The sequence below is a fragment of the Carlito syrichta genome, unplaced genomic scaffold, assembly GCF_000164805.1.
Source record: "Carlito syrichta isolate Samal-C Ts95f unplaced genomic scaffold, Tarsius_syrichta-2.0.1 Scaffold314313, whole genome shotgun sequence".
Lineage (NCBI taxonomy): Eukaryota > Metazoa > Chordata > Mammalia > Primates > Tarsiidae > Carlito > Carlito syrichta.
Window position 1 is genome coordinate 414,596 of NW_007258409.1, and position 27,097 is coordinate 441,692.

General features: G+C 37.7%; 1 protein-coding gene across 1 annotated transcript in view; it reads left to right on the forward strand.

Moving 5' to 3' along the window:
* The window catches only part of RNASEH2B (ribonuclease H2 subunit B), a 52,498-nt gene extending 35,559 nt beyond the window's left edge, over nucleotides 1–16,939 (forward strand). The window contains exons 6-11 of the mRNA XM_008071411.2: nucleotides 3,968–4,032; nucleotides 4,700–4,805; nucleotides 6,847–6,928; nucleotides 8,864–8,906; nucleotides 13,559–13,639; nucleotides 16,542–16,939. Of these exons, the coding sequence (XP_008069602.1) occupies nucleotides 3,968–4,032; nucleotides 4,700–4,805; nucleotides 6,847–6,928; nucleotides 8,864–8,906; nucleotides 13,559–13,639; nucleotides 16,542–16,658 (494 nt within the window). The 3' untranslated portion in view covers nucleotides 16,659–16,939. The remainder of the gene's footprint in view (nucleotides 1–3,967; nucleotides 4,033–4,699; nucleotides 4,806–6,846; nucleotides 6,929–8,863; nucleotides 8,907–13,558; nucleotides 13,640–16,541) is intronic.
* The last annotated feature ends 10,158 nt before the right edge of the window (nucleotides 16,940–27,097 follow it).

The window sequence follows — 27,097 nt, forward strand, 5'->3', positions numbered from 1 at the left end:
ACTGCACTCCAGTCTGGGCGACAGAGTGAGACTCAAACTCAAAAAAAAAAAAAAAAGAAAAAAGAAGAATAATTAAAACAATTTTGAAAAAGAAGAACTGAGCTGGAGATTTACACAATCAAGAAACTGTGATATTAGTAGAAGCTTACATAACATATAGATAAATGGAGTGGACTAGAGAATCCAGAAGTGGATCCACACTTAGGATAGTCAATTGCTTTTCTTCAAAGGCTTCATGATAATTCATTGGGAAAAAGGATAGTCGTTTCAACACATGTTAATGGAAAAGTTAGATGTCTAGATGAAAAACAATGAAAATTCACCCTCATCTCACACTCACAGAAAAATGAACTCAAACTGGATCACTGAATTAATTAAAAAATGAAAACCATCAAATTTCTGGAAGAAAGCCTAGGACAAAATCTTTGTTACCTTGAGGAATAAAGATTTCATAGGACCCAGAACTCACTAACCATAAAAAAACTACAAATTGCATTTCACCAAAATTATTATTTTCTGTTTTTGAAAGACACCATTAAGAAACAAAGAAGACTGTGAATTGTGGAATAATTGGAACTCACCTCCTGGCTGATAGAAGTATAAAATAGTATAGCTACTTGACAATAACTTAGGACTCAAGAATTTTACTCCTTAGTTATCTACCCAAGCTTCAGGATGCATACGTCCATCCAAAGACTTGTGCAAGAACGTTCAGAGCAGCTTTTTTGTTTTATAGCAACCTTTTAAAAATAGCCAAAAACTAGAAACAACTTAAATGTCCTTCAGCAGGTCGGTAGGTAAACAAATGCAGTATATCCATATCCAGAATACAAAGGAAGGAACTATTACTAGCTGCAACAAAATGGATTAATTCCACAGAAGTAATGTTGAGCAAAAGAAGATAAACACAAAAAAGTGCATACTGTATTGTTTTATTCCTAGGAAGTTCTAGAATAAAGTAAGACCTAACCTACAAAGACTCAGTGGCCTGCGGTCTGGGTAGGGGTGCAAGAATTGACTGCATTAGGGTTCCAGGGAACTTTTGGTAGGGGGTGCTGGCTACATAACTGCATACATGACTCCAAGCTCCTCAAATTGTACCCTTAAAATGGGTGTGTTAATTATATGAACATTATACCTAACTAAAGTTGATTTTTTAAAACATGAAGTAGTTCTGATCCAGCTCTGGAAGCAGTGCCTGCTGATTTCTTACACAGTATTTTATTTTAACCTCCACCCTCCCTCAAGATGATGTTGGCTCCTTTTCTCTCCATATTCCCTCTCCCATGAGATGGAGAGATGGAATTTGGGAAGCAAGGTGGTAGTCAGCACTGGCCCCCCAGGCTCAAGTCTGGGGAGCCAGGAGAATGGTGTGGGTAGGAGATGAAAAATCTGGATTTAGACACATGGAGCCTTAGCTCAGGGCTTTGGATTTCCAGGTTGGTTTGAGCTGATACAAGGTCACCCTGGAGTAAAGGACAGTTGGCCTTGGAAAAGGGTGAAGCAGAGTCAGAAAAGTGAGGAGAAGTCGTTGGAGACATAGAGAAACTGAAAGAAAACAGTTTTGCAGATGCCTTGGAGGAGAGATTGTTGCTTCAGAGAGCAAGGTGGTCAGAAGTACTGAGGAGGGTGTAGACCCCATTGGTCTTGGTGCAGTGAACATCAGACCCACAGCTTTGAAGTCAGCGTGGATGGGAATCCCAAGCTCCTGCCTCATTCCTCTGTGACTTTGGACAATTTGCTTATGTCCCTCAGTCCCCGTCTTCTAATACTGGTTTCACCTGATTCTAAGATTCATTCTGACCATTCAGTGAGCAAATAAATATAATGAACTTTAGCACAGGCCTGAATAAACATTAGTCTCTGATGCTGTTTTTAACAAATAATCATTTTCATCATTGTTGAGCTAACATTAAGTATTTACTAAGTAGCAGCTGTTGTGCTACAGGATTTGTATGGATTATCTCATTTCATGCTTAAGCTAGCTCAGTGAAAAAAAACCCTCACTCTACACATGAGGAAACAGGTTTCAAGTGGCTTCCAAGGGGACAGTATGTGCTGGGGTGCATGAGCTCAGGTAGTATGGCTCCGTCTGTGTTCTTCCACCTCTTAGCACTTCACAGAGGGAGAGGAGAGGCCTGCCCAATGGGCTCAGCGTGTAGAGACAGGAGGGAAAACTGTGGCAGATTGTGGTTGTTTCAGGAAATTGGAAGATAGAGGCAGGAGAGAAGTAAACAGCAGAGCAGCAGAGTCAAGGTAGGATTTCTTAGGAGAGATGGGCACTGAACTTTTTTTGGAGTTTTTTTTTTTTTTGGTCTCAGGCAGTAATCAGAATTAAAAGCCACTCAACAGCATACATTTATTGAGTGACTGCTGTATGCTCTTAAAATTCTCCTGATTTGTACATACAGTGGGGCATCAGCTCCAAGGAAACCAAGTTCAGTCTCCTCAGCTTTGGTTTATAGTAGACTGTTTGCCCAGATAGTCTTCGCCCCAGGACAGCAGATATTGCCCCCTGGAATTCCCATACTTCTGATAGATTGTCATCTGCAACTGTTCCTCATTTTTGTCACTGCAGAGATGCGTCCTGAGGAGATGGGTACAGAGGTCCAACACCCACTCCATCCTGCCTCATCTCGCCCACAGTTGACAACCAGATGCTGAAACAGGCAGAAAATGCACAGGAACTAAGGCCAGGGACCTCCCAGTCCCTCTCCCATACAATCCATTTAACGGACTGCAGACAATTACCCCTGAATAAGCAGTTTCTATTTCTCACCATGCTGTGGAGGGGAGAGAGGAAGTCTCATGCCCTTCACTTACATGTGGTGAGCCTGCCTCTAGCCACATCTAGTTGTAGGGCTTCCAGTGGCCATGAGGCTAGCTCCTGCTTGGAGGAAGGAAGCGGATAAAAATGCTGCCCTTGCTAATTCCACAGAAAGGAGAAACCCCATGAGTGAAAAGTGTTGCAGAGGAAACCATGGTTTACTGACATGGTATATAAGGCAGGGTGGATTGTTAGGGAAGAAGGTATCATTTGTAAGAGATGAAACTTTATCCCTATAAAAGACCAGATTGAGCTACCATAAACCTAAGTCCTTCTGAAGTAGCCATGATGGTATTGGTAGTACATTAAAAGATAGATAATATATTTTCTTTTATGTTCTACTAATCCCCCAGGGCAGTACTGAGTGGTTAACAAGATTTCTTTTTTTCTTTTTTATTTTTTGCTGAATGTATGCTGTGAACTTCAAAGGCACCTACCTTTCAGTTCAATTTTCTTTCTTGGGATTTTTACTTTTATTTTAGAAAAGAAATCTTTATTGAAAACATCTGAGTGAGCTTAAAAGTATTCAAGAAATTAAGACTGTTTAGCAAGCTAGTTTGCTGAGTTTGAAAAATTAGCTTTTCTACAGAGGTTTTTTTTTTTTTAATAATTTGAAGGTTTTCTTAAATACCCACTCATTTAGTGGTTTGCAGGACTCCTGAGGTACCCAAAATCTCTATTGGGACTTTTTTTTTTTTTTAATGTCTTGAATATGCGTTCAGATTTACAAACTGACTTTTCCAAGGGTAAACTATTATGAAATACATTTTTTTAAAATCAGAGTCTCACTTTGTCGCCCAGGCTGGAGTGCAGTGGCCCAGTGTTGACCGGCTGGGCTCAGGTGATCCTTCCCCTGCAGCCTCCCAAGTAGCCAGAACTACAGGTGTGCACTACCACACCTGGCTTTTTTATTTATTATAGAGACAAGATCTCACCAAGTTGCCCAGGCTGGTCTCGAACCCCTGGACTCAGGCAATCCTCTAGCCTCGGCCTCTTGAAGTGCTGGGATTACAGGCTTGAGCCACTGCACCCGGCCGTGAAATACTTTTAAATTGTTAACTTGTATATGATATAACTTTAAGTTTTTTGTTTGTTTAATTCATTGTGCTGAGTCTTTTTTTTTCTTTTAATTTAATCCAGAAATAGACAACAAGAAATATTACAAGTACAGCAAAGAGAAGACATTAAAATGGCTGGAAAAAAAGGTATAGTGCCTCTCTAGTGCCATGTGGTAAAAGCAAAAAATTCAGCACTCCTTTTTTAAAAAAAGTCTTTAGCGAAGGCAGTAAGTCTGAATCCAAAGACCATGTCATACCCAAGTATGAGAAGAAATCTTTGTCTTTTTATCCTTAACTCATGTATCTCTGGAGTTAGCTTGATATTTTCTTATGACTCACATCCTTATTTCTCCCTTATCCTACTATTGAATGAAATAATCTCTTGTTGTTTGTTGGTGTAGATTTGAGCCTTCCAAGCAACATGCTACTTATTGACTGTGTCAGTCCTGCAAGTACTCTGAGGGTGACGCTGCCCACACACAGCCAGGCTGGGGACCCAGTGCAGGCAATATTCAGGCTTAAAGGAAGTGTGTCTCTTTCTCAGTGTCAGCGCTCTCAGTTACCACAGTATGTTGCCTGTCATAGTGTGTAGGCCTGAAGAAGTCCATGTGTTAAGATCATCCAGGAATATTGCTGCCACACAATCTTTCTCCAAATGAGCAGCCATCTCTCATCTTATGGTATCTGGTGAAGATATTTCTAGGTTCTCAGATACTTCTTCCCAGATCTTAAATGAATTGAGAGACATCTGGAAAGTCATGGATTTCTAAAGTTAAGTTAAAAATATACCACTTGTCCCCTCAATTAATCACAGGTTAATCAAACTATGGCAGCATTAAAAACCAACAGTGTAAATGTTGGTGCCCGGGTCCAGGCAACTGCATTTTTCTCTGCTGACCAAGCTTCTAGTGACAAGGAAGGTAAGTAAATCGTTTCATCAAAAGTGATTTTTATCTGGAGCAAATTTCTTATATGTAAATGCTTATCTTAGGGTTTAAAAATCTTCATGTCACAGAAGGCTTATATTCTCACCAATGACTCATAGATTTTGTGACAGGAAGAAGATTTTTTATTTTATCCTCTTATTTCAGAAGAAAGATTTCTACTATAGATTACTTCTTTCACTCATTGATACTTAAATTATTCATTCAGCAAATATTTCTGGGTATATAATGTCAAAACATCTGGTTTTAGTCATTAAAAAGATAAAAACTAGGAATAGTGGCCTGTAATTGATGATAATTCAGGCAATCTTTGAATTACATAAATTTACCTAACAACACGTTGCACATACAGATAGTTGGCTGCTGCCATTCTGGGAGCAGTGGGCAGCACCCTTGCCATACTAAGTTTACCAGGGTCTTTAACTGGCTTTAACAAAAGAAGAGGAGGCATTGAATTGGATGGGTGAATGGATGGATAGATGGATGGATGGATGGATGGATGGATGGATGGATGGATGGATGGATGGATGGATGGATGGAAGGAAGGAAGGAAGGAAGGAAGGAAGGATGGATGGATGGGATGCATGGATGGATGGATGGATGGATGGATGGATGGACGGACGGACAGACGGATGGACACATGGATGAATAAATAAGACCATAGTTTTTTTGGGGGGGTTAAGTAGGAAGAGGGATATTAGAGGCTATTTAGATAGAGCCTCTGGTTTTAAAAATGGAAAATTGTGGCCTCAGAGAGATAGATGGCTTATTCTAGCTAGTAAGCAAGGTCTTCTGTTCTGAGTCCAGTGCTTCTACCAGTACTCCATGTAGAAGGTTCTGGGCTTGGCTGCATTGCCATTTAGTGTCCCAGCCACAAAGTAAGTTTGTACATACTTTACACTATTTTATTTTTAGATCTCTATCTTGGTGTGGTACCAGAAGAAGCAGATGAACTATATGTTGACTTTCCTAATATAGTTTTCTTTATCTAGTCATGTCTCATTGGATAATTACTATCCCAGACCATGAGCACATTTTAAGACAGGTCAAATGATAGCTTTCAGTTCTACATCGACAGTGAAAATTTCTCACTGAAGACTTTTTGAGATCAAATAGTCACCAGACGGCAGTCATTTTCTAAGTAATACTGAGGCAAATTGTTACCTTGACTTGAAGGCAGAAGAGAAAGGAAAAAAAGAAAATGAATGTCGCAGCAGCAAATCGGGGGTCTGCTTTGGGTGGTTTATATCCCAGTGTGGTTATTCCATCTTATGATTAAGTTTGATTATCCCCTCATATTCTACATAAAATACTGAGTTCAGGAGTAGGATTTTGAAGCATATTGTCTTATGTAACTATATTTTTAATTGATGCCAGAACTACATTTTAGTATTGAAGATCCAGATGCTTTAGAATTAATTATTTATATTCTGCTGAATTTCATGGGTTTTTTTTAAAGGCATTTTATTAGTTAAGGCATGTATTAGTTTCTAACACACACATACACACATATATAGTGCATATAATGTTGAGGGTTCTTATAAAGAAAATACCTAGTAGTAGAGACATCATATTTTATTTCTCTTTAATGAGTACACTCATTATTGTTCAATAATTAGATTTATTCTGTATTGTAGCAGACCTAGAAGTAGGAGTAGACTTTTTAAAAAGACATGAATATTTCATATTGTTACAGCTGATTTTTTAACTTTATTTCTATGCAATGGTCTCAACTAAGAAAATAGCCTTGAATTTTTGTTTTTACTATACTTTAGGGGGCATCTACCATGTTATACCTGTATTATCATATCTTTTACACCATCCTATATCATATCTCATCTATCATATCACCCTACTAGTGTGACAGATAGATATTACTGTCCCCATTTTACAAATTAGGAAGCTGAGGCTAGAGCTTAAGTGAGTTTCCTAACTCCAAATTGAGCCAGAATTTGAACTTAGGTCAATTTGACTGTAAAACTACCATAATTATTACTCTTCTTTCTGCTTCTTTCAGAGGATTATATTCGTTATGCCCATGGTCTGATATCTGATTACATTCCTAAGGAATTAAGTGATGACTTAGCTAAATACTTAAAGTAAGTATTGATTCTTTTCTGTCATAATCAAGTACCTTTGTGTTCTCTTGGTTTCCCCAGCATTGGAGTTGCTTTGTGGTTTAACAAATCATTGTTTCTGATAAGAGATTATTCTTGAGTTATGTCATATACTCTGTAGTTTGGAGGTGATTTTTTTTTTTTTTTTTTTTAGTTGGAGTCTCACTCTGTCACCCAGTCTGGAGTGCAGTGGCCGCTCCCAGCCACCACAGGCTCGACCTGCTGGGCTCCGGCGATCCTTCTGCCTCAGCCTTCTGAGTAGCCGGAATTACAGGCATGCGCTACCACGCCCGGGTGATTTTTTTATTTATTGTAGAGATGAGGTCTCACCAAGTTGCCCAGGCGGGTCTCGAACCCGCAGGCTCAGGCAATCCACTCACCTCAGCCTCCCAAAGTGGGGGATTACAGGCTGAGCCACCGAGCCCGGCTGGAGGTGATTTTTAATGGAATGAACTGACTTCATACAGAGTGCAGGAACTAGTGAATGTTAGAGTGGGAATTATAGCTTGGTCTGATTTTAGAGGATAAACTATGTAAAAACTTTATCTCCAGTTATACTTAATGAATTTGGTTCCTTGTGATCATTTTACTAGAAAGGAAGGAAGGATGGAAAAAGTAGATAGCATATAGAATATTTTTGAAAATTACATTTGAAGGTTTTGAGCATTTTTGCTATTATCATTTTACTATTATCATGTTCACTCATGTACCTTTATTATGCCCAATAATTGGTACTTAAAGTAATTATGAAACACAGTCTATATCTTTGAGGGACAGAAGAGGACTTTAAGAATGACTCGATTTGTGCTCCTTCCTTTATAAAGCTTTTATATTAAGGCCTTTTAGGTTTTAAAAATGTGTTTACTTTCTAGATTTTAGCAAAATTGTTGCTTCATTTTGTTAAATTTTTTGTAAGATTTTGTGTGTGATGATTCGATAGCTGTTTCTGGTCCTTGTAAAGCCTTTTATCCTCTAACCCAGAGGTCCCCAACTTTTTGGCATCGGGGATCAGTTTCTTGGAAGACAGTTTCCCATGGGGGTGGGAGTGGGGGATCATCAGGCATCGAATTTTCATAAGGAGTGCCCAACCTAGATCCCTTGCATGCACAGTTCACAATAGAGTTCACGCTCCTATGAGAATCTAAAGCCACAGCTGATCTGACAGAAGGCAGAGCTCAGCTCATCTCCTACTATGTTGCTCGGTTCCTAACAGGCCGTGGACCACCCGGGGGGGTTGGGGACCTATGCACTAGCCCATTAAGATACGACTTTTTAATAATGTAGTTGCTGTTTTTACAAATTCTGAGTCCTACTTTAAAAAACAATGAATGGGAATTGGCTTCTACAACAGTTAAATTGTATTGAAGGCCTGCTTCAAATTGATAATCATATCTTTCTGCTTAATATTACCCTGAATTTTTAAACTGCTTATTTTGTTAGAGACCTTACGGTTATTTTTACTCCATAGTTTGTATAGCTTCCTTTCTTTCCACTAAAATGCTTAAGATTTGGTTGAAGATTTGGGGAGAATCTGTTTAATGGAAGAAAAGGTAAAGTTTATGAGACTTTTTGTGAACAGTTAAAATAATTTTTACTCTTAAATATGTTATCATCATCATTTAAGAAGAATATATACTTTAACACCAAAACACAAATATATAAAGAAAAACAACTCTATTTCAACAAATGGATTATATTTTTAATTCAGGCAATTCCAATACAAGGAATTAAGTATCAAAATGAAGACTCCTTCATTTAGAAAATTTTCATTCTTTACACCAAGGTGATTAAACAGTAAGACAAATGAAGGTAAAGCTATAAGTTGAAAAGAAGGACTTATTAAGTCTTAAGGTGGCCCAGTCTTTCTGTTTGTCTATGAAAAACCATGACTATGATTCTTATGTTTAACTTCCTTAGGCTTCCAGAGCCTTCAGCTTCATTGCCAAATCCTCCGTCAAAGGTAAGAAGCTGTGACTAAGATATCTTTGGGGGACTTGGAAAAATATTACACTTTTACCACATGAGTTCAGCTTGTTCTAGTATATTTTAAAGCATACTAAATCTATCTTACTGATGCTGCGTGGAATAAAGAATGTACTAGGCTTTTTGTCAGTATTTTTATTTTTGTAGATTTTACCTGAATAGTGAATAACATGCCATGAAAACCCAAGAAGAGTTGGTTTTAGAAAGATAGATAATCCTGTAAAAAAAATTATAGATATATAATTAAAGGGAAATCTTCCTGAGTTTGCAAGATAACTTAATTAATTGTATTAATCACCAGAAATACTCTACATATAACTAACACTAATTTTTCCAAACCTAATTCTCACTGGCACAGAGGTACTCAGAGCATGATTTTTGTAACACAAAGAATCTTTTGAGCAAGGATGACCACATTTTTTTTTTCTGAATTTAAAATGGTCAACAAATTTATGTGTATACTTTATCTGTTAGTCGAAAAACTTTGCCTCTTCCAGACATTCCAAAACTGCCACCCACAGCTTCTCTGCAGCTTGTGTTTATCTCCCAGAACCAGAGAAATAGAGAAGCCAATCCAAAACCACACCTGATTGCAAGTTGCAGTGTCCCTCAGCCCAGGCCACATCTCAGACGAGTAAGCATGTTCCCAAGACAGGGAAATAAATGTGTGCAGCAGCTTGTCAATGAGGCCATTCTCCAATCAGCAGTAATGGATGCCTTGGGAATGTCAAAGGGATATGTCGAGGATGTTAAATTCTCTGCATTTACTTCTTGATCTTCAAGGTGACCAACATGCTCAGGATTTTTTTGTTCCATGCCCTGTTTGGAGACAGTGGTGACTCCAAAAACATTCATTACTTGGATTTTTTTTAAAAGGTCTGAAAATTGAAAATGCATCAGTGTTACCTTGGGGCCATGTTCAACAAGTTGTCAAAGGAGGTGCATCTTTTGCTGTCTTAGAGAGCAGCACTGGACAGAAATCAGTTGCTGTAAGATCTAAAAAGGACCTTTCTGGCCACACCCATGCTTCTTCCCGCCCAGTAGCTAATCTTGGATAGTAGCTCTCACTGAGCTAGAGAAACATAATTGCCTAACTGTCATTAAGAGAATAGGTTCTCTAAAAGTGTTTGTTAACATATTTTTTTCTCCCAAATATCCGTCTTCCTTACTAACTTAGAGATCATTCACGAATTGTTCTAAATCCATTCTTGAAGGCTTCAGCCTTTGATACCTTTGATTTCATAAGTTTTTTTCTTCTTTGTTCCTATTTTCTGCTTTCTTATTTTAATTTCCAAAGTTTAAGTTGTTTGTGATTTCATCATTTTAATTTAAATCAAGGGTCAGCAAACTTTCTCTTCTAAAGCCAGATTGTAAATATTTTAGGCTCCATGAACTGATGGTCTCTGTTTCAACCACTCAGCTCTGCTGTTGTAGTGTTGTAACAGCCAGAGCAAGACGTAAATGAATTAGCATGGCTGTGTTCCAATGAAACCATGTTTATAAAAATAGGCGTCCAGCTGGATTTGGCCCCTTCACCATCATTTGCCAAGCCCTGATTTTTATCTTGGCATCTTGCTCCTCCTGACCTCAACCCTTGTCTCTTGGATTATTTTAGTTGCTTTTTGAGGTCTTCCCTTCTCCATGTCTTCCTGAGATTTTAGGGTACAGGTTACAAACTGTACTTGATGATGGACCATTGCTTAAATATGTCTTCTACTAGCTTTCCTATCTGTGTCCAGGATTTGGTTGATTTTTGCAGTCAGAGTTGATTCTTTTCAGGAAATACATTCCAGTAGCCATGAGGTATCTTTGTATCTATGTTGTAATGGATTGCATGGAGCCCATCATCCTTAATGTGTTTTATATTATTTTCCCTTACTATCATATGTCTGCCTTTGTTGACGCTCAGCTTCCAGCCCTCATCCCTGTCAGTCTTTTGGATTTATCACTGTCAGCAAGCAGGCTGAATGCAACCAGTGGGTTTGGAGATGCTCCCAAGTTCCTTCTTGAAAATCTTTTGTCAGGATGATAAGGCCAGACCTAACATTAATTTCTGTGGTATCTTCTGTTTGTTCTTCTATTTCCACAACTGCATCCATTTAGTCGTAACCTTTGTTACTGTCTTTATGAGCTACTTTTCTGCTGAAACCACCCTCCAAATCCATAGTGATTCAGTCTTTTAAATAACACAGATTTTAGTAAATGTTACTATCCTGTTTTTTCCAATATATTCAACAGTGTGCTGGGAACAACATAAAAACTAGTTATGTGCAGAGACTGCCACAAGCATTTCTTTTTTTATATAAGCACTTATAACTGATGTCTTGTTTGACTGTAAAATTTTAAGACACATGAACAAGTCAGTCTTCTTCTGAAATATTATATGTATTTATGGAGGTATCTTAAACTCTTGTCATGAACATTTTTAAATTTGAATTATCAGTGAAAAGCAAGCTTCACTAGGCATAGTGACACACACCTGTAGTCTCAGGTACTTGGGAGTTTGAAGCAGGAGGACCTCTTAAACTCAAGAGTTCAAGGCTACAGTGAGCTATGATTGCCCCTGTGAATAGTCACTGCTGCCCCAGGCAGGACAACATAGCAAGACCCTGTCTCTAAAAAGAAGCAAAGTATATGATGTCCAGGTGTTCATAATGACATTTATTTTTGGAACATTTGCCACAGAGAAGGAAAATAAACATCCTGATAACTTCAAGCCTTTGCATTTTGAAAATATTATACCCTTTTGGCATTATTAACTGTGAGTTCTACTCCTGGCTAAAAATATCTTTGTGGAATAAATGCATCACCTAAACACCCTTTGCTGTCTTAATTTAAATAGAAATATGTAGTCTTAAGAAAGTTGCATATATAGGTTCACTTTGTGCTGATAAGTGGTTCATATATGCTAGACTAGTCTTTTTCTCTTGATCATTCGTTTGCTAGAGGTTGCTGTGTAGCCCAGATACGGTTTTCCCACATTATGTGGTGTATTTCCAGAATGCCCCTCTGTTTTTTATAGCAAATTTTTAAAGATACATTGTTTTGTTCCCTTGGGTTATGTGGGCTGTGGCATCTTTTAGCACCAATTCTACCAGCTCTTTGTTTGGCAAAAGCAGAGGCATGAAGAATGAAGCTGGGGACAAGTCTGTATTTCCTAGAGTAGACACATATTGGGTCTTGTCAACCTGGTGTCTCCAAAAAGAGCTTGAAGATTGTAAACATTCAAGTTGCCATCACCATGCAGTCAATTCTCCATGTGAAACAGAACACTCCTCTACCCTGCTATTGCACCTTTTGCATTGTAAGCATGGAATGATTTATTTTGTGATCATCAAGTCCACAGTCTCACCCTGGACAAGATTCTCACATTCATTGGTGCAGAATGCTCATGTGAAAGGTGAAAATATTAAGTAAGGTTGACTTGGTAGCATGGGGCCTAATGGAAAGAGTATTGTATAAAAATTGAGATCTTGGCCCAGGCCCTCTAGTAGGTGATCCTAAGCTATTCATTCAGCCCTTTGTGCTTCCCTCTCTGGCTGCTTGCTGTGCCAGGTTGTTCTTGCATGCATGGATAAAGTGAGATAATTATTGGATTGAAAGGAGGAAAGGACATGCAGCTATACAAAAATGGTAATAATAGAATAATATTGTCCCTTTATTCACAAGTGAACGTTAAACCAGCCTAGGAGGCGAGTGAAATAAAGATTCTGATGGGACTCCTGACTCCCTTAGAGAGAAGTCTCATCTTTGACTTCTATATCTTGAATTGAGACAGAGTAGGAACGGGACAGCCCCATAGACATATTTTTCATACTGGCTTACCAAAAGATCCTCCACCACCCAGCTTCACTATGTAAAGAAGCAACATTTCACCATAAATCTTACCCAAGATAGTTGACCCTACCACACGCATACACACAAAACCAGGGGAATGACTGATCCTGACCTCTTACCTCATTATACTACTAAAATCCCTGCCCCAGGAGGGGCTTATCTGCCATTTTTTGACCATGAAACATATGCATCACATTAACATGATTTCTCACTAAATGCTTGCACACCCTACATTCCACCCCACACATGTAATAACGCTGGCTTAGCTCATGAATGATTCATGTAACCCTCCTTAAAACACCGTAGGGACCTACCCTCTAGGAGCCAGCCGGATAACTCTTTCTCCTGTGCTGTGTTCCTTGTGCTCCAGCATAGGCCCCAATAGGCCTTGTCTGAGAAAACTTGCTTGACCTCCTGTCGATTTCCATTGCATAGAGATCCTGAGAACCCGCAGTCAGTACCGCATTCATCGTGTCAGCAATCACCTAGATGCCCACTGTACCTGGCACATAAAAATTGTGTGCTTAGTATTGCCCAACCCACTAAGAGCTGTGTACCACACTTACCCAATCATCCCACCATCACCATGGTTGCTTTTTGGAAGATGATATGTGACTTAATTTCTTAGATAATTGGCAAAATGTGAAGGCACTTATAAAAAGGCCTTTGATGGGTTTGCTGTTCCATCGGCCTCTGTGTGGGTCCAAATTACACATGTTGAGTTGTTTTTTAATGGGTTTATGTTAGTTTCAAGGTGACATTTGACACCAATTCACTGCTCTAACGTTGCAGAAAATAAAGTTATCAGATGAGCCTGTAGAAGCAAAAGAAGATTACACTAAGTTTAATACTAGAGATATGAAGACTGAAAAGGTATGTGTGTTCAGGTTTAGTACATGTTATATGTATTCTGTGATGCTGCATGAATACGCAACAAGATGCTTGGTTATAGCTGTCATTTTGACCAGGAAGACTTATTAACTTGCATTTCTGTGACTTAATAATTAATTCAAAATTGTGTATAACAATGAAAATAAGTAATTAAGACTTTTTATAATTCACAGCAAAGCAGTACACTATCAAGAGTGTACCTAACTTTGCTATGTATTCATGGAATGACAGGGAGGGAAGGGTAGGAGTCTCTACAAGTAATTTTTTTGTCAACCTTATTGCCCAGAAGCTTCCTAGACATTAGGATGATGATTATAAAAATTATTAATAACTGACTTGGTATGGTGGCTCACACCTGTAATCCCAGCACTTTGGGAGACTGAGGTGGGAGATTTGCTTGAGCCTAGGAGTTTGAGACCAGCCCAGGTAATATAGCAAGACCTTATCTCTGCAAAAAATCAAAAAATCAGCTGGGCGTGGTGGCACAACGCTATAGTCCTGAGCCTAGAAATTCAAGGCTGTGGTGAGACATGATTGTACCACTGTACTCCACCCTGGGCAACAGAGTTAGATCCTGATTCAAAAAAAAAAAAAATTTTAATAACCCCACCGTTGAATATTCAACCTGGCAAATATTATTTTGGTAACATTTCTTACTGAGTTTTATCTGACACATGCATTATAAATAACATATGTAGCTTTTTAAATTGGTATTATATAGTTTTTGATTCTGCTCTTTTTATTTAGCATTATATTGTGAACATGTTCACATGCTATTAAAGATTCTTTGAAAAATTGTTCATTGTTTCATGATAGTCAATCATGTGTATTGCTTTATTTCATCAGATGGAATATAGTTTTTAATCATTCCCCTATTTTTGAACTTACAAATTAGTTCTGAATTTTTTTTGTTTTAATAAGTGATAGACATTCTTATCTACAATTTGTATCTTTAATTATTTCAATAAACTATAGTATAGAACTAAGAGTAAGAGCTTAGAGAGCATGAACTCTTTCATGATAATAGAAATATCTGTAACTAACATGTTTTCCAAAAATGTAGAAATGTGCACTCCCAAACATTATTGCCAATGAATATTTATCTTGCATTCTTAACAGCATTGAATATTATTTTTATTTTTGTACATTTTTGCCTGTCAAATTAGGCTGTATTTCTTTAACTAGAAACTTTAATTGTTTTTCAAATGCTTATTGCTCATTTGCATTTTTGCAAATTGTTCATGCCCCTTGCCTGTTTTTATGTTGAGGTAATAATGTTTTTCTGTTGATTTGTAAAAGCTTGTTCTAAATTAAGGCAATTAACATTTTTCATGACATATAGATACAAATGTTTTTAGCCTTTTTATTTGATTTTCTGACAATGTTAAATTTTTCTGAGAATTAAATATCGAATTTTTTTCTGTTGTTTTTATGCTTTAAAAGATTTTGCCTATTCCAAGGTAACTTCCACTTTGATTTTTAAAAACTTACTCCCCTTAGAGTTTAACATTTTTTATAAATTTTATTTATTTATTTTTAGAGACAGGTTCCTGACTCTGTCACCCAGGCTAGAGTGCAGTGGTGCAATCATAGCTCACTACAGCCTCAAATTTGTGGACTCAAATGCCTCGGTAGCTAGGACTACAGGCATGTACCACCATACCTGGTTAATTTTTGTTTTATTTTTTATTCTTGTAGAGATAGGGTCTTGCTATTTTGCCAGGCTAGGCTCAAATTCCTGGGCTCAAGCAATCCTCCCACCTCCGCTGTCCAAAGTGCTGGGATTATAGGCATGAGCCATCACACTGGGCCCAAATTATATTATTTATATATAATTTATTTGAATATATGCTATCGGGATAATCCAAGTTAAGATTTGCTTAAATAGCTAGTTATCTTGATGCTTTATGTAAACAGGGACATTGTGAGTTTCTCTGGGAGAAATCTTTCTGTCCCACCCTTCTGTGGGAATGCTATTTCTTATTGTATCCACTTGGGCATAGCACCAAGAGAAGAGAGTTGGACTAGGATGTCTTAAATGCACAGGGTAACTCATCTGAAAGAAACTGTCACTTTTTACCATCCTGTCAAAATTTAAATTATAAGTGACAGAACGTGAGAAGCAAGATTGTAGAAATTATATACCATGCCCCTAAAAAATGCTTGGCAAGGACTTTGCCTTACAGTTCCCAGAGAGACGATAATTTTTTTCTTTGCTGATTCCCATCATTTATACTTCTTGCAAACAAGTTGTGTGGCATTGAAGTAAAATTAGCTGCTATTTGTTTATCGGACACAGAAAAAAAGAAAACAGTGACCAGAAAGAAATAGAAATGTACTGAGCAGAGTTATTTGGAGTCAACTTTTTGGAAAGTATTTTTTGTTGGAGGAAAAATTAGGCAGCTATCTATCCTTCTGGTCTGGGTTGCTTTGCAGTACAGGTCATCTTTTGAATGTAATAGGGTTGTCCTTGGTTTCCCATAGAACTAATGAAGAAAGTCAGATGGCAAATTGGTGTGAATTATTCATCATGTGGTAATACAAGGCTGTAATTCCTTCCTCTTACAATTGCGGCCTGTGTCAGTTCCATTGTTTGTGTTATTGTACTTAATGCACCCTCCAGAATTATTCCCCCAGAAGTAAACCATTGGTTTTAACAGTCCACTCCTTAGGAGGCAGCAGTTTTGTTTTCTGTCTCTTTTAACATATTCTGTTAAGTCTGAACTCTGAATAGAAATCAGAACTTTCTTTCATTCTTTTATGAAGCATATTAGTGGGGGACACTTACCTTCCCTAATGAACCTTGAGACATGCAGTCTTGTTTGATTTACATGTATGATTTATAAATGTTACATTTGTAACAATTTTTCTTTTTTGTTAACAGAAAAATAGCAAATTGACTGCAGCTCAGAGGGCTTTGGCTAAAGTTGACAAGAGTGGAATGAAAAGTATTGATACCTTTTTTGGTGCAAAAAACAAAAAAAAAATTGGAAATATTTGAAACTTTGAAAATGACATCTAGCAAAAATACTTGCTTTTTACATGTTTCTTTTTCATCATCACCTTTTGGGGGTTGGGGGGAAAAGACGACAATTTTTAGATTCTCTTGAACATTTCTTTGTGTCTGATTTTTTTTTTTGTTCCTAAACAAAATATGGGAAAGTAATTGCATCACTTCATGGCTGTGACCTTTGGAGTCCCTTTTGACATAATAAAAAGTAATCAAGTGAATAGAATTAACATTGTGTCACGATTTCCTCAATAAACTGACCTGTGACAATATTGGAGTGTATGCCTGTTATTTTATGCAACTTTGCACACAGAAGCTATAGCAATATAATTTTCAATCTACTGAGAGAAAATGGAGAACAAAACTACCGGATAAATTATTACTTTTTAAAAGACTTTAGTTTTTGGTAAATCTTTTGTTCAATGATGTGGTTCTGTTTTTATGAATATGTGTTCATAAAGTAGACAGAAGAATAAACAAAAATTATCTCCCATTTCTTCATTACCCAGAGATAATATGGTGCATTTTCTTGTAGTAATTATTTCTAAAAGAATTATAATAGTACTTTTATAAACTTTTTTAAACATCATTATTTTGTGAGCATTTTCCCATGTTACTAAGCATTTTTCATAAATATGTTTTTCAGTGGCAGTATAATTTTCAATTATTTGGATGTTTAATTATTTAATAACCATGACCCTGTTCAGATATTTGGATCATTTGCAAGTGTTCATTATTTGAAGAATCAGATTATAAATAAATATTTGTCTATGGTTTTATTGCTTCCTTAGAATAGATTTTTAGATGTAGGGTTAGTGGTTCAAAAATAAGATTTTCAAATATATACTTGTGGGAATATATTTCATAGAAAGGTTATAGACTCTTGGACTCTTAACAAATGCAGGTGTGATTGAGGCAGGGTATTCAGTGTAGGTTAACATAGATAGATAAATTTCTTGTAAGCAGTTTTAAAATAGAGGAACCATTCAGACATTTTTTCTTATCACATCAGACCAGACCACCCTGCAGGCTGGAATGTGAACTGGCCAGTCCCCACCCCACCTCCTCAGCTCATCAAAGGAAGCCAATCAAGGTGTAGAAATGGTGCAGACCACATTTTACCTCATGGATTAACATAATAATCAGGCTATCAAGGCAAAATGCCTGTTCTGGGAAAGGCCACCCCTTCATCAGAGGTAGAGAGATGGTAATCTCTCAGAAGCAGATACCTCTTTAGCATGATAATTATTATGTAGCTGTATCTAGCTTCTTTCAAAAAGCAAAGGACAGTTTTTCTCTCAAGACACCCACCCATGCCAGCTCTCTGGCATGCCTCCCTTTCTCTTTCTCTCCATAACACATTCTGTTTTGAAACTACTCTGGCCACTCTGAAATTCTTTTCAGCAGTGAGTCCAAGAACTTGCAAGCATTTGCCACATCCCACCTGAAAGAGGAATTCTCTTATTCTGTACCAGCTTGTTAGTGTTAAATGTTATCTTTGCAAATAAGTGGGAAAAGATTTTATTTTAATTTGCATTTTTCTAATTAGTAGTGAAAAATGCAAATTTTCACTAATGATCAATTGTTAGCTTATAGAGAATTGTCTATTTATAAATTATTGGGGTGTCAGTATTTTTCTTATTAACTGAAAGTATCCTATAATTTAACTTAAGAACATAAATTTTTGTGTCTCTTGTTCATTGTGAACTTATTTTCTTGGTTTGTACTTTGCCTTTAATTTTATTTATTTATTTAAGTTGGGGTCTCAACTCTGTTGCCCAGGCTGGAGTATGGTGGCACACTCACGGCCACCACAGCCACAACCTGTTGGGCTCAGGCAATCCTTCCACCTCAGCCTTCCAAGTAACTGTAACTACAGGCATGTGCCACCACACCTGGCTATTTGTTTGACTTATTGTAGAGACAGGTCTTGCCAAGTTGTCCAGGCTGGTCTCAAACCCCTGGACTCAGGCAATCCTCTTGCCTCCGCCCCCCAAAGCGCTGGGATTACAGGTGTGAGCTGCCACACCCAGCTTGTTTATGATTTTTTTTACATGCAAATGTTTTTTAGTTTTTATGTAAATATTTATACATAAACATTTCCTTTACATAGATGTTGCACTGAGAAAGATTTCTTTTTACAGTAAATTTAACTAGCCACTTTTATTTTTTCTAATTTTTTTACATTAAATTTTTGTTTTATATTTAACTATATTTAAATCATCTAGGAATTTTTGTTTAAATATGCTGTGAGATAAAGCTATAATTTGACTGTTTTCTCACCAGCTTATTTTTCCATTTGATCTGTAGGGTTATTTTGTCAGGTTCTAAGAGTACATTCCAATGGGACTTATATTGAGATTTTTGTGAGGTCCATAAATTATTTTGGAAAAAACAAACATCTTTACCACCTATAGTATTCTTATTCAAGAGTATAGTATTTATTTATATTCACTCAAAACCTAATAATACCTTTCACTAACATTTGGTTCTTCTTCAGTAGGTTCTGGATGTTTCTTTGTAAGAGTATGTCTAGGTATTTTTGTTGCTGTTAATGTAATTTATTCTTTTCCCCATTTAGGTGTGTTAATTTCTCATTTTGTGGCAAAGTTTTACATTTTTATATATTTATATTTTAAATAACCAATTTACTAAACTATTTATCTAAAATTTTTTCATTTTATCTGTCTTGGGTTTCAATACATAATAAGGTATGCAATTTACTTCTTAAAAATTGCATTCAATTATTCTAATAGTTATACATTTTTTTTTTTTTTTGAGTTGGAGTCTCACTCTGTCACCTAGGCTGGAGTGCAGTGGCACACTCACGGCCACCACAGCCTTGACCTGTTGGGCTCAGGTGATCGATTGTTCTGCCTTAGCCTTCCACGTAGCTGAAACTACAGGTGCACACGACCACACCCAGCTAATTTTTTGATTTATTGTGGAGAGAAGGTCTTGCCAAGTTGCACAGGCTGGCCTCAAACCTCCGGGCTTAGGCAATCCCCTCACCTCAGCTTCCCAAAGTGTTGGGATTATGGGCATGAGCCACCACGCCTGGCCTAGTTATACCTCTTTTATATCTTTCATACTATGTTGTACATGGACTTGACTATTCAGAATAGTTTTAAAGAATAATAATAGTGATTTTTATTGATGTACTTTACCATTAATTCTGACACTAGCTATTGTTAACATGATAAAGAACATTCACCTTTGATGTTTTCTTTTATACTTAGTTTCCTTAAAGTTTAAATTAATAGTTGGTGTTGGTCATTATCATATCTTTCTGGCATCTATTGAAGTGGTTATAGAGTTTTACCACGATTAAACCATACTTGAATGTCTGTAATAAACCTTCCCTGGCAGTAGATAAAGGAAAGATTGCATAGCATATAGTTTATATCTGGCTTAGCCTTTGTGAAATCTAGTTTTCAATTAGACTTTCTAGGCTTCCATTTAGAATTTTTACAGCCATATTCCCAAGCAATGTGCTGTTAGGTTTTAGTGTTAGAATTATGCTGATTTCGATCTCTTCCAGTGTTTTGAAAGGATTCGCTTTGTGTTAGGAATATTCTATTTCTCAAAAATTTAAAAGTATGTTAGAGGTAAAACTGCCTAGCTTTGGAACCTTTTTGTTGTTGTTGTTATAGTTTTCTTTAATCTGGAAGACTTTCCGTTCTTTGTCTTGACATTTTTTAGGAGCACAGGCTCGTTATTTGGTAGGATGTTTCTCCTTTGTTTTTTGTCTAATGTTTCGTCTTGATTAAAGTCAAGTCATACACCTTAGTGCATCATGTCAGGAATCAGTCTGTACCAATACCAGTGATATTGACTTTGATCACTTGATTAAAGTGGTGCCCACAAGTTTATCCACTGTGAATTATTATTGATTATTTTGGTAATCAATAAGCAATTTGTGAGTAAATACTATAGATAGGTTACTTACCTTGATGGAATACTTACCCAAAAAATTGATAAGTATTCTATGATAGAATACTTACCTATTTCTTATATAAGTATCCTATTCCTTATCAATTGTATACCTACTACTTTTAGGATCCGCTGAAGATTTTTCTGACTCTACCATTTCTTCTATATTAGTAGTTGGCACACTTGTATAAGGAGGAGATTTCCCTTCTCCACTTGCTTACTTACCCATTTCTGAATTCATATCAGTATGGATTTGTAGATTTTTATTTATCTGGTGGGTTTATTACATTGTTGTTATTGTTATTAACTTTGATGCTCAAATTGTCCCAGAAGAGCCAGTAGGAATCTCTTCTAGCTGACCTTGGTATTTTTTGTATGGTTCCATCATTCTATAGTACCTCCTTACTTCTGTGACAGAGTGTTGCAGGTTCTTTCTATATCTTCCCTACCCAACCCCTGAATCGACCCTTTTGCCAAGGATCCCTAGTTCTTTTCAGTGGAGAATAGTATTTTGAAACCAGGATCTAGACAGAGGTATGCTCATTGCTATTGGTATGTCATTCCTTAGTGTCCAGATCTAGGAAACTAGGAAATGTATGTGTGTGTGTACAATGTATACAAACACATATACACATTGTAGGCTCATATCAGCATTTCTAAATCTATCCATGCATCTATTAGTATTTATCTATGGTGGTTTTTTGTAGATTTCCTTTATCATATTGAGGAAGTTTTTTTCTACTCCTAGTTCACTGAGTTTTTATCATAAATAGGTATTGAATATCATCAAATAACTTTTTTGGATATATCAAGATGATCATGTAGTTTTCCTTTAATAAAGGAATATCTTTAATATATGAACTATGATTTTTTTTTTTAATGTTAAACTAACTTTGCATTCTTCAGATAATCCCTACTTGGTCACAGTGTATTATTATTTTCATATATAGAATGAGGTTTTATTTTCTGATCTTTTTTTTTTTTTTTTTTTTTTGAGTTGGAGTCTCACTCGGTTGCCCAGACTGGAGTGCAGTGGCCGCTCCCGGCCACCGCAGCCTCACCTGCTGGGCTCCGGCGATCCTCCCGCCTCAGCCTTCCGAGTAGCCAGAATTACAGACACGCGCCACCAAGCCCAGCTGATTTTTTGTAGAGATGAGGTCTCGCTGCCCAGGCGGGTCTCGAACCCGTGGGCTCAGGCAATCCACTCACCTCAGCCTCCCAAAGGCACAGGATTACAGGCTGAGCCACCTAGCCCGGCTCTCTGATATTCTTTTAAGGATTTTTGTGTGTTCATGAGGGATATTGGTCTTTAGTTTTCTTTACTTATCATAATTTTGATGTCAAAGTAAAACTGGCCTTATAAAATAAGTTGGAAAATATTCTTTTATTGTCTGTTTTCTTAAAGAGTTTGTGTAGGCTTGGCATTGTTTCTTCCTTATATGTTGGACAGAACTCACCAGGGAAGCCATTTGTGCCGGGAATTTTTTTCTGGGAAGGTCTGTAATTACTAATTCAATTTCTATGCTATCTATAAAGAGCTATTCTAATTTTCTCCTTTTTCTTGTGCCAGTTTTGGTAATTTATATCTTTCAAGAAATGTGTCTATTTCATCTTGGTTGTCAAATGTATTTGTGTAATTAGTTCATCATATTCTTATTATCCTTTTACTGTCTATGGATCTGTAGTGATGGTCTTTCTTTCATATCTGATATTGGTCATTTGTGTCTTTTTTGTTTTCCTGATAAGTCCATCTAAAGCTTTACAAGCTTCATTGATCCTTTCAAAGAACCATTGTCTTCTGGCTTGCATAATTTCTGATGAGACATCTATGATAATTCTTTTTTAAGATGACAATTCTTATATTACTTCTACTTTATATAATAGTGTTCCTTCTCCTCCTAACTTCTTTTAAGATTTTTTCTTTATTATTAGTATTTAGCAAGTTGATTATGATGTTTTGCTTGGGAGTCCGTCAAGCTTCTTGAATCTCTGAGTTTATAAATTTTCATCAAATTTGGAAAATGTCTGGCCAGTATTTCCTTACATACTTTTCCCCTTTTCTTTCTTCCCTTTTCTCCCTACCCCCTCAACTTCTGGGACTCTAGTTACATGTACACTAGGCAACTTGGTATTGTCCCCCAGGTCCTATCACTAAATTTCTGTTCTTTTTTTTTTAATGGTCCACTTTTAAACAGTTTCTCTTTTTATATTTTCAAGTTTACTTTGATTTGTAATATTTCATCTTCTATTAACCTCAGTGCATTTTTATTTTAAATATCGTACTAGTTCTAGATTTTTTTTTTTTTTTTTAGTTGGAGTCTCACTCTGTCACCCAGACTGGAGTGCAATGGCCGCTCCCGGTCACCGCATCCTCCACCTGCTGGGCTCCGGCGATCCTTCCGCCTCAACCTTCCAAGGAGCTGGAACTACAGGCACGCACTACCATGCCCGGCTAATTTTTTATTTGTTGTAGAGATGAGACCTCGTCAAGTTGCCCAGGCGGGTCTCAAACTCGCGGACTCAGGCAATCCACTCACCTCACCCTCCCAAAGTGCTGGTATTACAGGCTGAGCCACCGAGCCTGGCCTAGATATTTTATTTTGCTCTTTTTAAAATCTTCCCATTTTCTTCAGTATGTTTGTTTTTCTTTAAATACTTTATTATGGTTAAAGTAACGACTTAAATGTCTTTATCTACTAGTTCCACCATCTTTGTGACCTCGGGGTCTATTTCCCTCCCCCCCCCCCCCCCCCCCCCCGTGTGTGTGTGTGTGTGTGTGTGTGTTGTTTATTGTTGTTTATTTTGGAATAAGTTTATACTTGGGAAATGTTACAAAAATAGTAGTAGAGTTTCTATATACCATTGACTCAGCTTCCAGCAACATTAACATCTTACGTAACCGTAATACAAGGAATGAGAGGAAAGGCTACACTTACCCACTTGCATATCATCCGTACTAGAGTTAAACTTCTTAGCAACAGGAACTCAAGTAATATTCAAGTTTGTGTCTTGTAGTGTTGGGCACACAGTATGGAATTGGTAAATATTGTGTACATGATAGATACGTTGAATAAACAATCCTCATTAGTTGAGACTTGACTGTTTTTTCCAAGGTACAATGTCAGAGTCTTTATCCACATTGGTCTTTCAAAGCGTCTAAGCTGTTTCCTAACCTTCTTTTAGGTCCCGAATATGCCAAGCTGTCCCCACACTGGTGCCTTTGTATGATTGGTTTGTTTCCATATTCCTTTCTCCTGCTCTTTACATAACTGATCCCATCTTGTCAGTGTCACTTATCTCAAGGACTACTTTTTTGCTACGCATGGTGGCTTACATATGTAATGCCAGCACTTTGGGAGGCCATGGTGTGAGAATTGCTTGAGCCCTGGAGTTCAAGACCAGTCTGGGCAATATAGCAAGACCTCATCTCTAACGGGAATCAAAAAATTAGCCGGGCATGGTGGCACACATCTGTAGCTCCAGTTACTCGAGAGGCTGAGGTGGAAGAATCTCCTGAGCCCAGGAAGAAGTCAAGACTGTGGTGAGCTGTGATCATGCCACTGCACTCCAGCCTGGTCAACAGCGTTAAGTCCCCGACTCAAATATATATATATAATATATATATATATAATTTTTTTGAGAGACCCCATCCCTGACCTGCTTCTGTCAGATACTCTTCCTCCCATCTTCCTGCCTTACTGTCAGCACAGGAACTTGCCTGAGAATTACAGTCATATCCCCTGCCACACACAAGGACATTTTGGTCAATGACAGAATGCATCTATAACAGTGATCTCATAAGATAACGGAGCTGAAAAATTCCTATCGCCTAATGAATTGAAACCATCATAACATTGGAGCCCAAGGCATTACCTTTTCTCTGTTAAGATATGTTTAGATGCACAAATATTTCCCATTGTATTACAATTGCCTACAGCATTCAGTACATCAACATTCTGTACAGGTTTGCAGACTAGTAGCAATAGGCTACACCATATAGCCTAGGTGTGTAGTAGGCTATACCATCTAGGTTTGTGTAAGTACACACCATGGTTTGCACAGTAACGAAATTATGAAATTCTTCTCATAATGTATCCCATGATTAAACAACACATAACTGATAGACATAATAGACCTAGCACCTAACCACTTGAGGCAGCACAGAGTAGACCTTCAACAAATATTTGTTGCACAAGAGAATTAGCCAACCAGTCAATCAATCTGTACTGGACACACTAGACAAGTGCTCTGCAGTATAGCACTGGGGTCCTCAGAGGGTTTATGACTAAACCCTCAATGTCAAGATTCATTCTGAGAATGGGTTTCCTATGATACACAAATATTTGAAGTCCAAGGATATATCCATAAATTCATTCATAAACGTGTATGGGCCTTAAGCTTGTGTGTTGATGGTGGTAGTAAATGGAAATAGATTCAATCTTTAATCTCTCTGGATAAAGGGCTGTGAATTGCTTGAACTCTAATTGCTATAGTCATTTCATTGACATATGTTGCAGATCTGAAGCTAGACTAGGTTGTTTACATCTGTGTGGCTGCACTGTTAATAACTTTGCTTTTATGTGACATTTGGAGATTATTTATATCAAGCTCACAGCCTAAATTATTGAAGGTTGAGAATATATGTGGTCCTTGTCTTCCCAGGAGCTTGAATAGGAGCTCCCACTTGACTTAGCCACAAATTAAAGGAGAATTTGGAAAATCAGCAATTTTGTTTTCCTGCGTATTTGACTTTACCTTTGATGCCAAGTTGAAGATCCTAATCTTACTTGCAACATACAACCATTAACTAAGAGTTGAACAACAATTGAAAAATGAAGAACAAACTGTGTTACACATGCCAAGTGCTGTTTTGGGGAATAATCTTAAGAACAAATCAGTATGGGCCTATATGCACATGTATTGTCTATAGACACATAGACACACATATAAATACACATAAGCATATACAAACATAAACACATGCCACACATATGCATAAATACACACTAAAATATCCTATCCTTTCAAATTCTTTAAGGAATTTCAAACTAGAGTTTTTTAGGCTTTATTATAGCAAACATGAGGACACTTCAGCTTAAATCCTTTGGCTCTTTGCTTCCCTTACGTCATTTTTCTTTTTTATGAATGTACTGAGTTTGGGAAAATGTCAGAACATTTCTACAGACTACAAAACCATGTGGATACACACACAAGAGTCTCCATCTTTTCCATCAAACCATATATATATATATACTCTGAAACTGATCCCAGATTACCAACGTTCTTTCCTTTTTTTAATGTCTAATTTATCTTCCTCGTGTTCTCAGCCCTCAAGGCCCTGACATCTTTCTTTCTTTTTTTTTTTTTTGAGTTGGAGTCTCACTCTGTCGCCCAGACTGGCGTGTAGTGGCCACTCCCGGCCACTGCAGCCTCGACCTACTGGGCTCTGGCGATCCTTCCGCCTCAGCCTTCCAAGTAGCTGGAACTACAGGCGCGCGCTACCACGCCCGGCTAATTTTTGATTTATTGTAGAGATGAGGTCTCGCTGCCCAGGCATGTCTCGAACCTGCGGGCTCAGGCAATCCACTCACCTCAGCATCCCAAAGTGCAGGATTATAGGTTGAGCCACCAAGCCTGGCCTTAATATTCATCTTAAAGCCAGGAGACAACTTTAATCCTAACATATCTAATAACTTTTATCCTCTCTTATTTTATTTTATTTTATTTTATTTTATTGAGTTGGAGTCTCACTCTGTCGCCCAGACTGGCGTGTAGTGGCCACTCCCGGCCACTGCAGCCTCGACCTACTGGGCTCTGGCGATCCTTCCGCCTCAGCCTTCCAAGTAGCTGGAACTACAGGCGCGCGCTACCACGCCCGGCTAATTTTTGATTTATTGTAGAGATGAGGTCTCGCTGCCCAGGCATGTCTCGAACCTGCGGGCTCAGGCAATCCACTCACCTCAGCATCCCAAAGTGCAGGATTATAGGTTGAGCCACCAAGCCTGGCCTTAATATTCATCTTAAAGCCAGGAGACAACTTTAATCCTAACATATCTAATAACTTTTATCCTCTCTTATTTTATTTTATTTTATTTTATTTTATTGAGTTGGAGTCTCACTCTGTCGCCCAGACTGGCGTGTAGTGGCCACTCCCGGCCACTGCAGCCTCGACCTACTGGGCTCTGGCGATCCTTCCGCCTCAGCCTTCCAAGTAGCTGGAACTACAGGCGCGCGCTACCACGCCCGGCTAATTTTTGATTTATTGTAGAGATGAGGTCTCGCTGCCCAGGCATGTCTCGAACCTGCGGGCTCAGGCAATCCACTCACCTCAGCATCCCAAAGTGCAGGATTATAGGTTGAGCCACCAAGCCTGGCCTTAATATTCATCTTAAAGCCAGGAGACAACTTTAATCCTAACATATCTAATAACTTTTATCCTCTCTTATTTTATTTTATTTTATTTTATTTTATTGAGTTGGAGTCTCACTCTGTCGCCC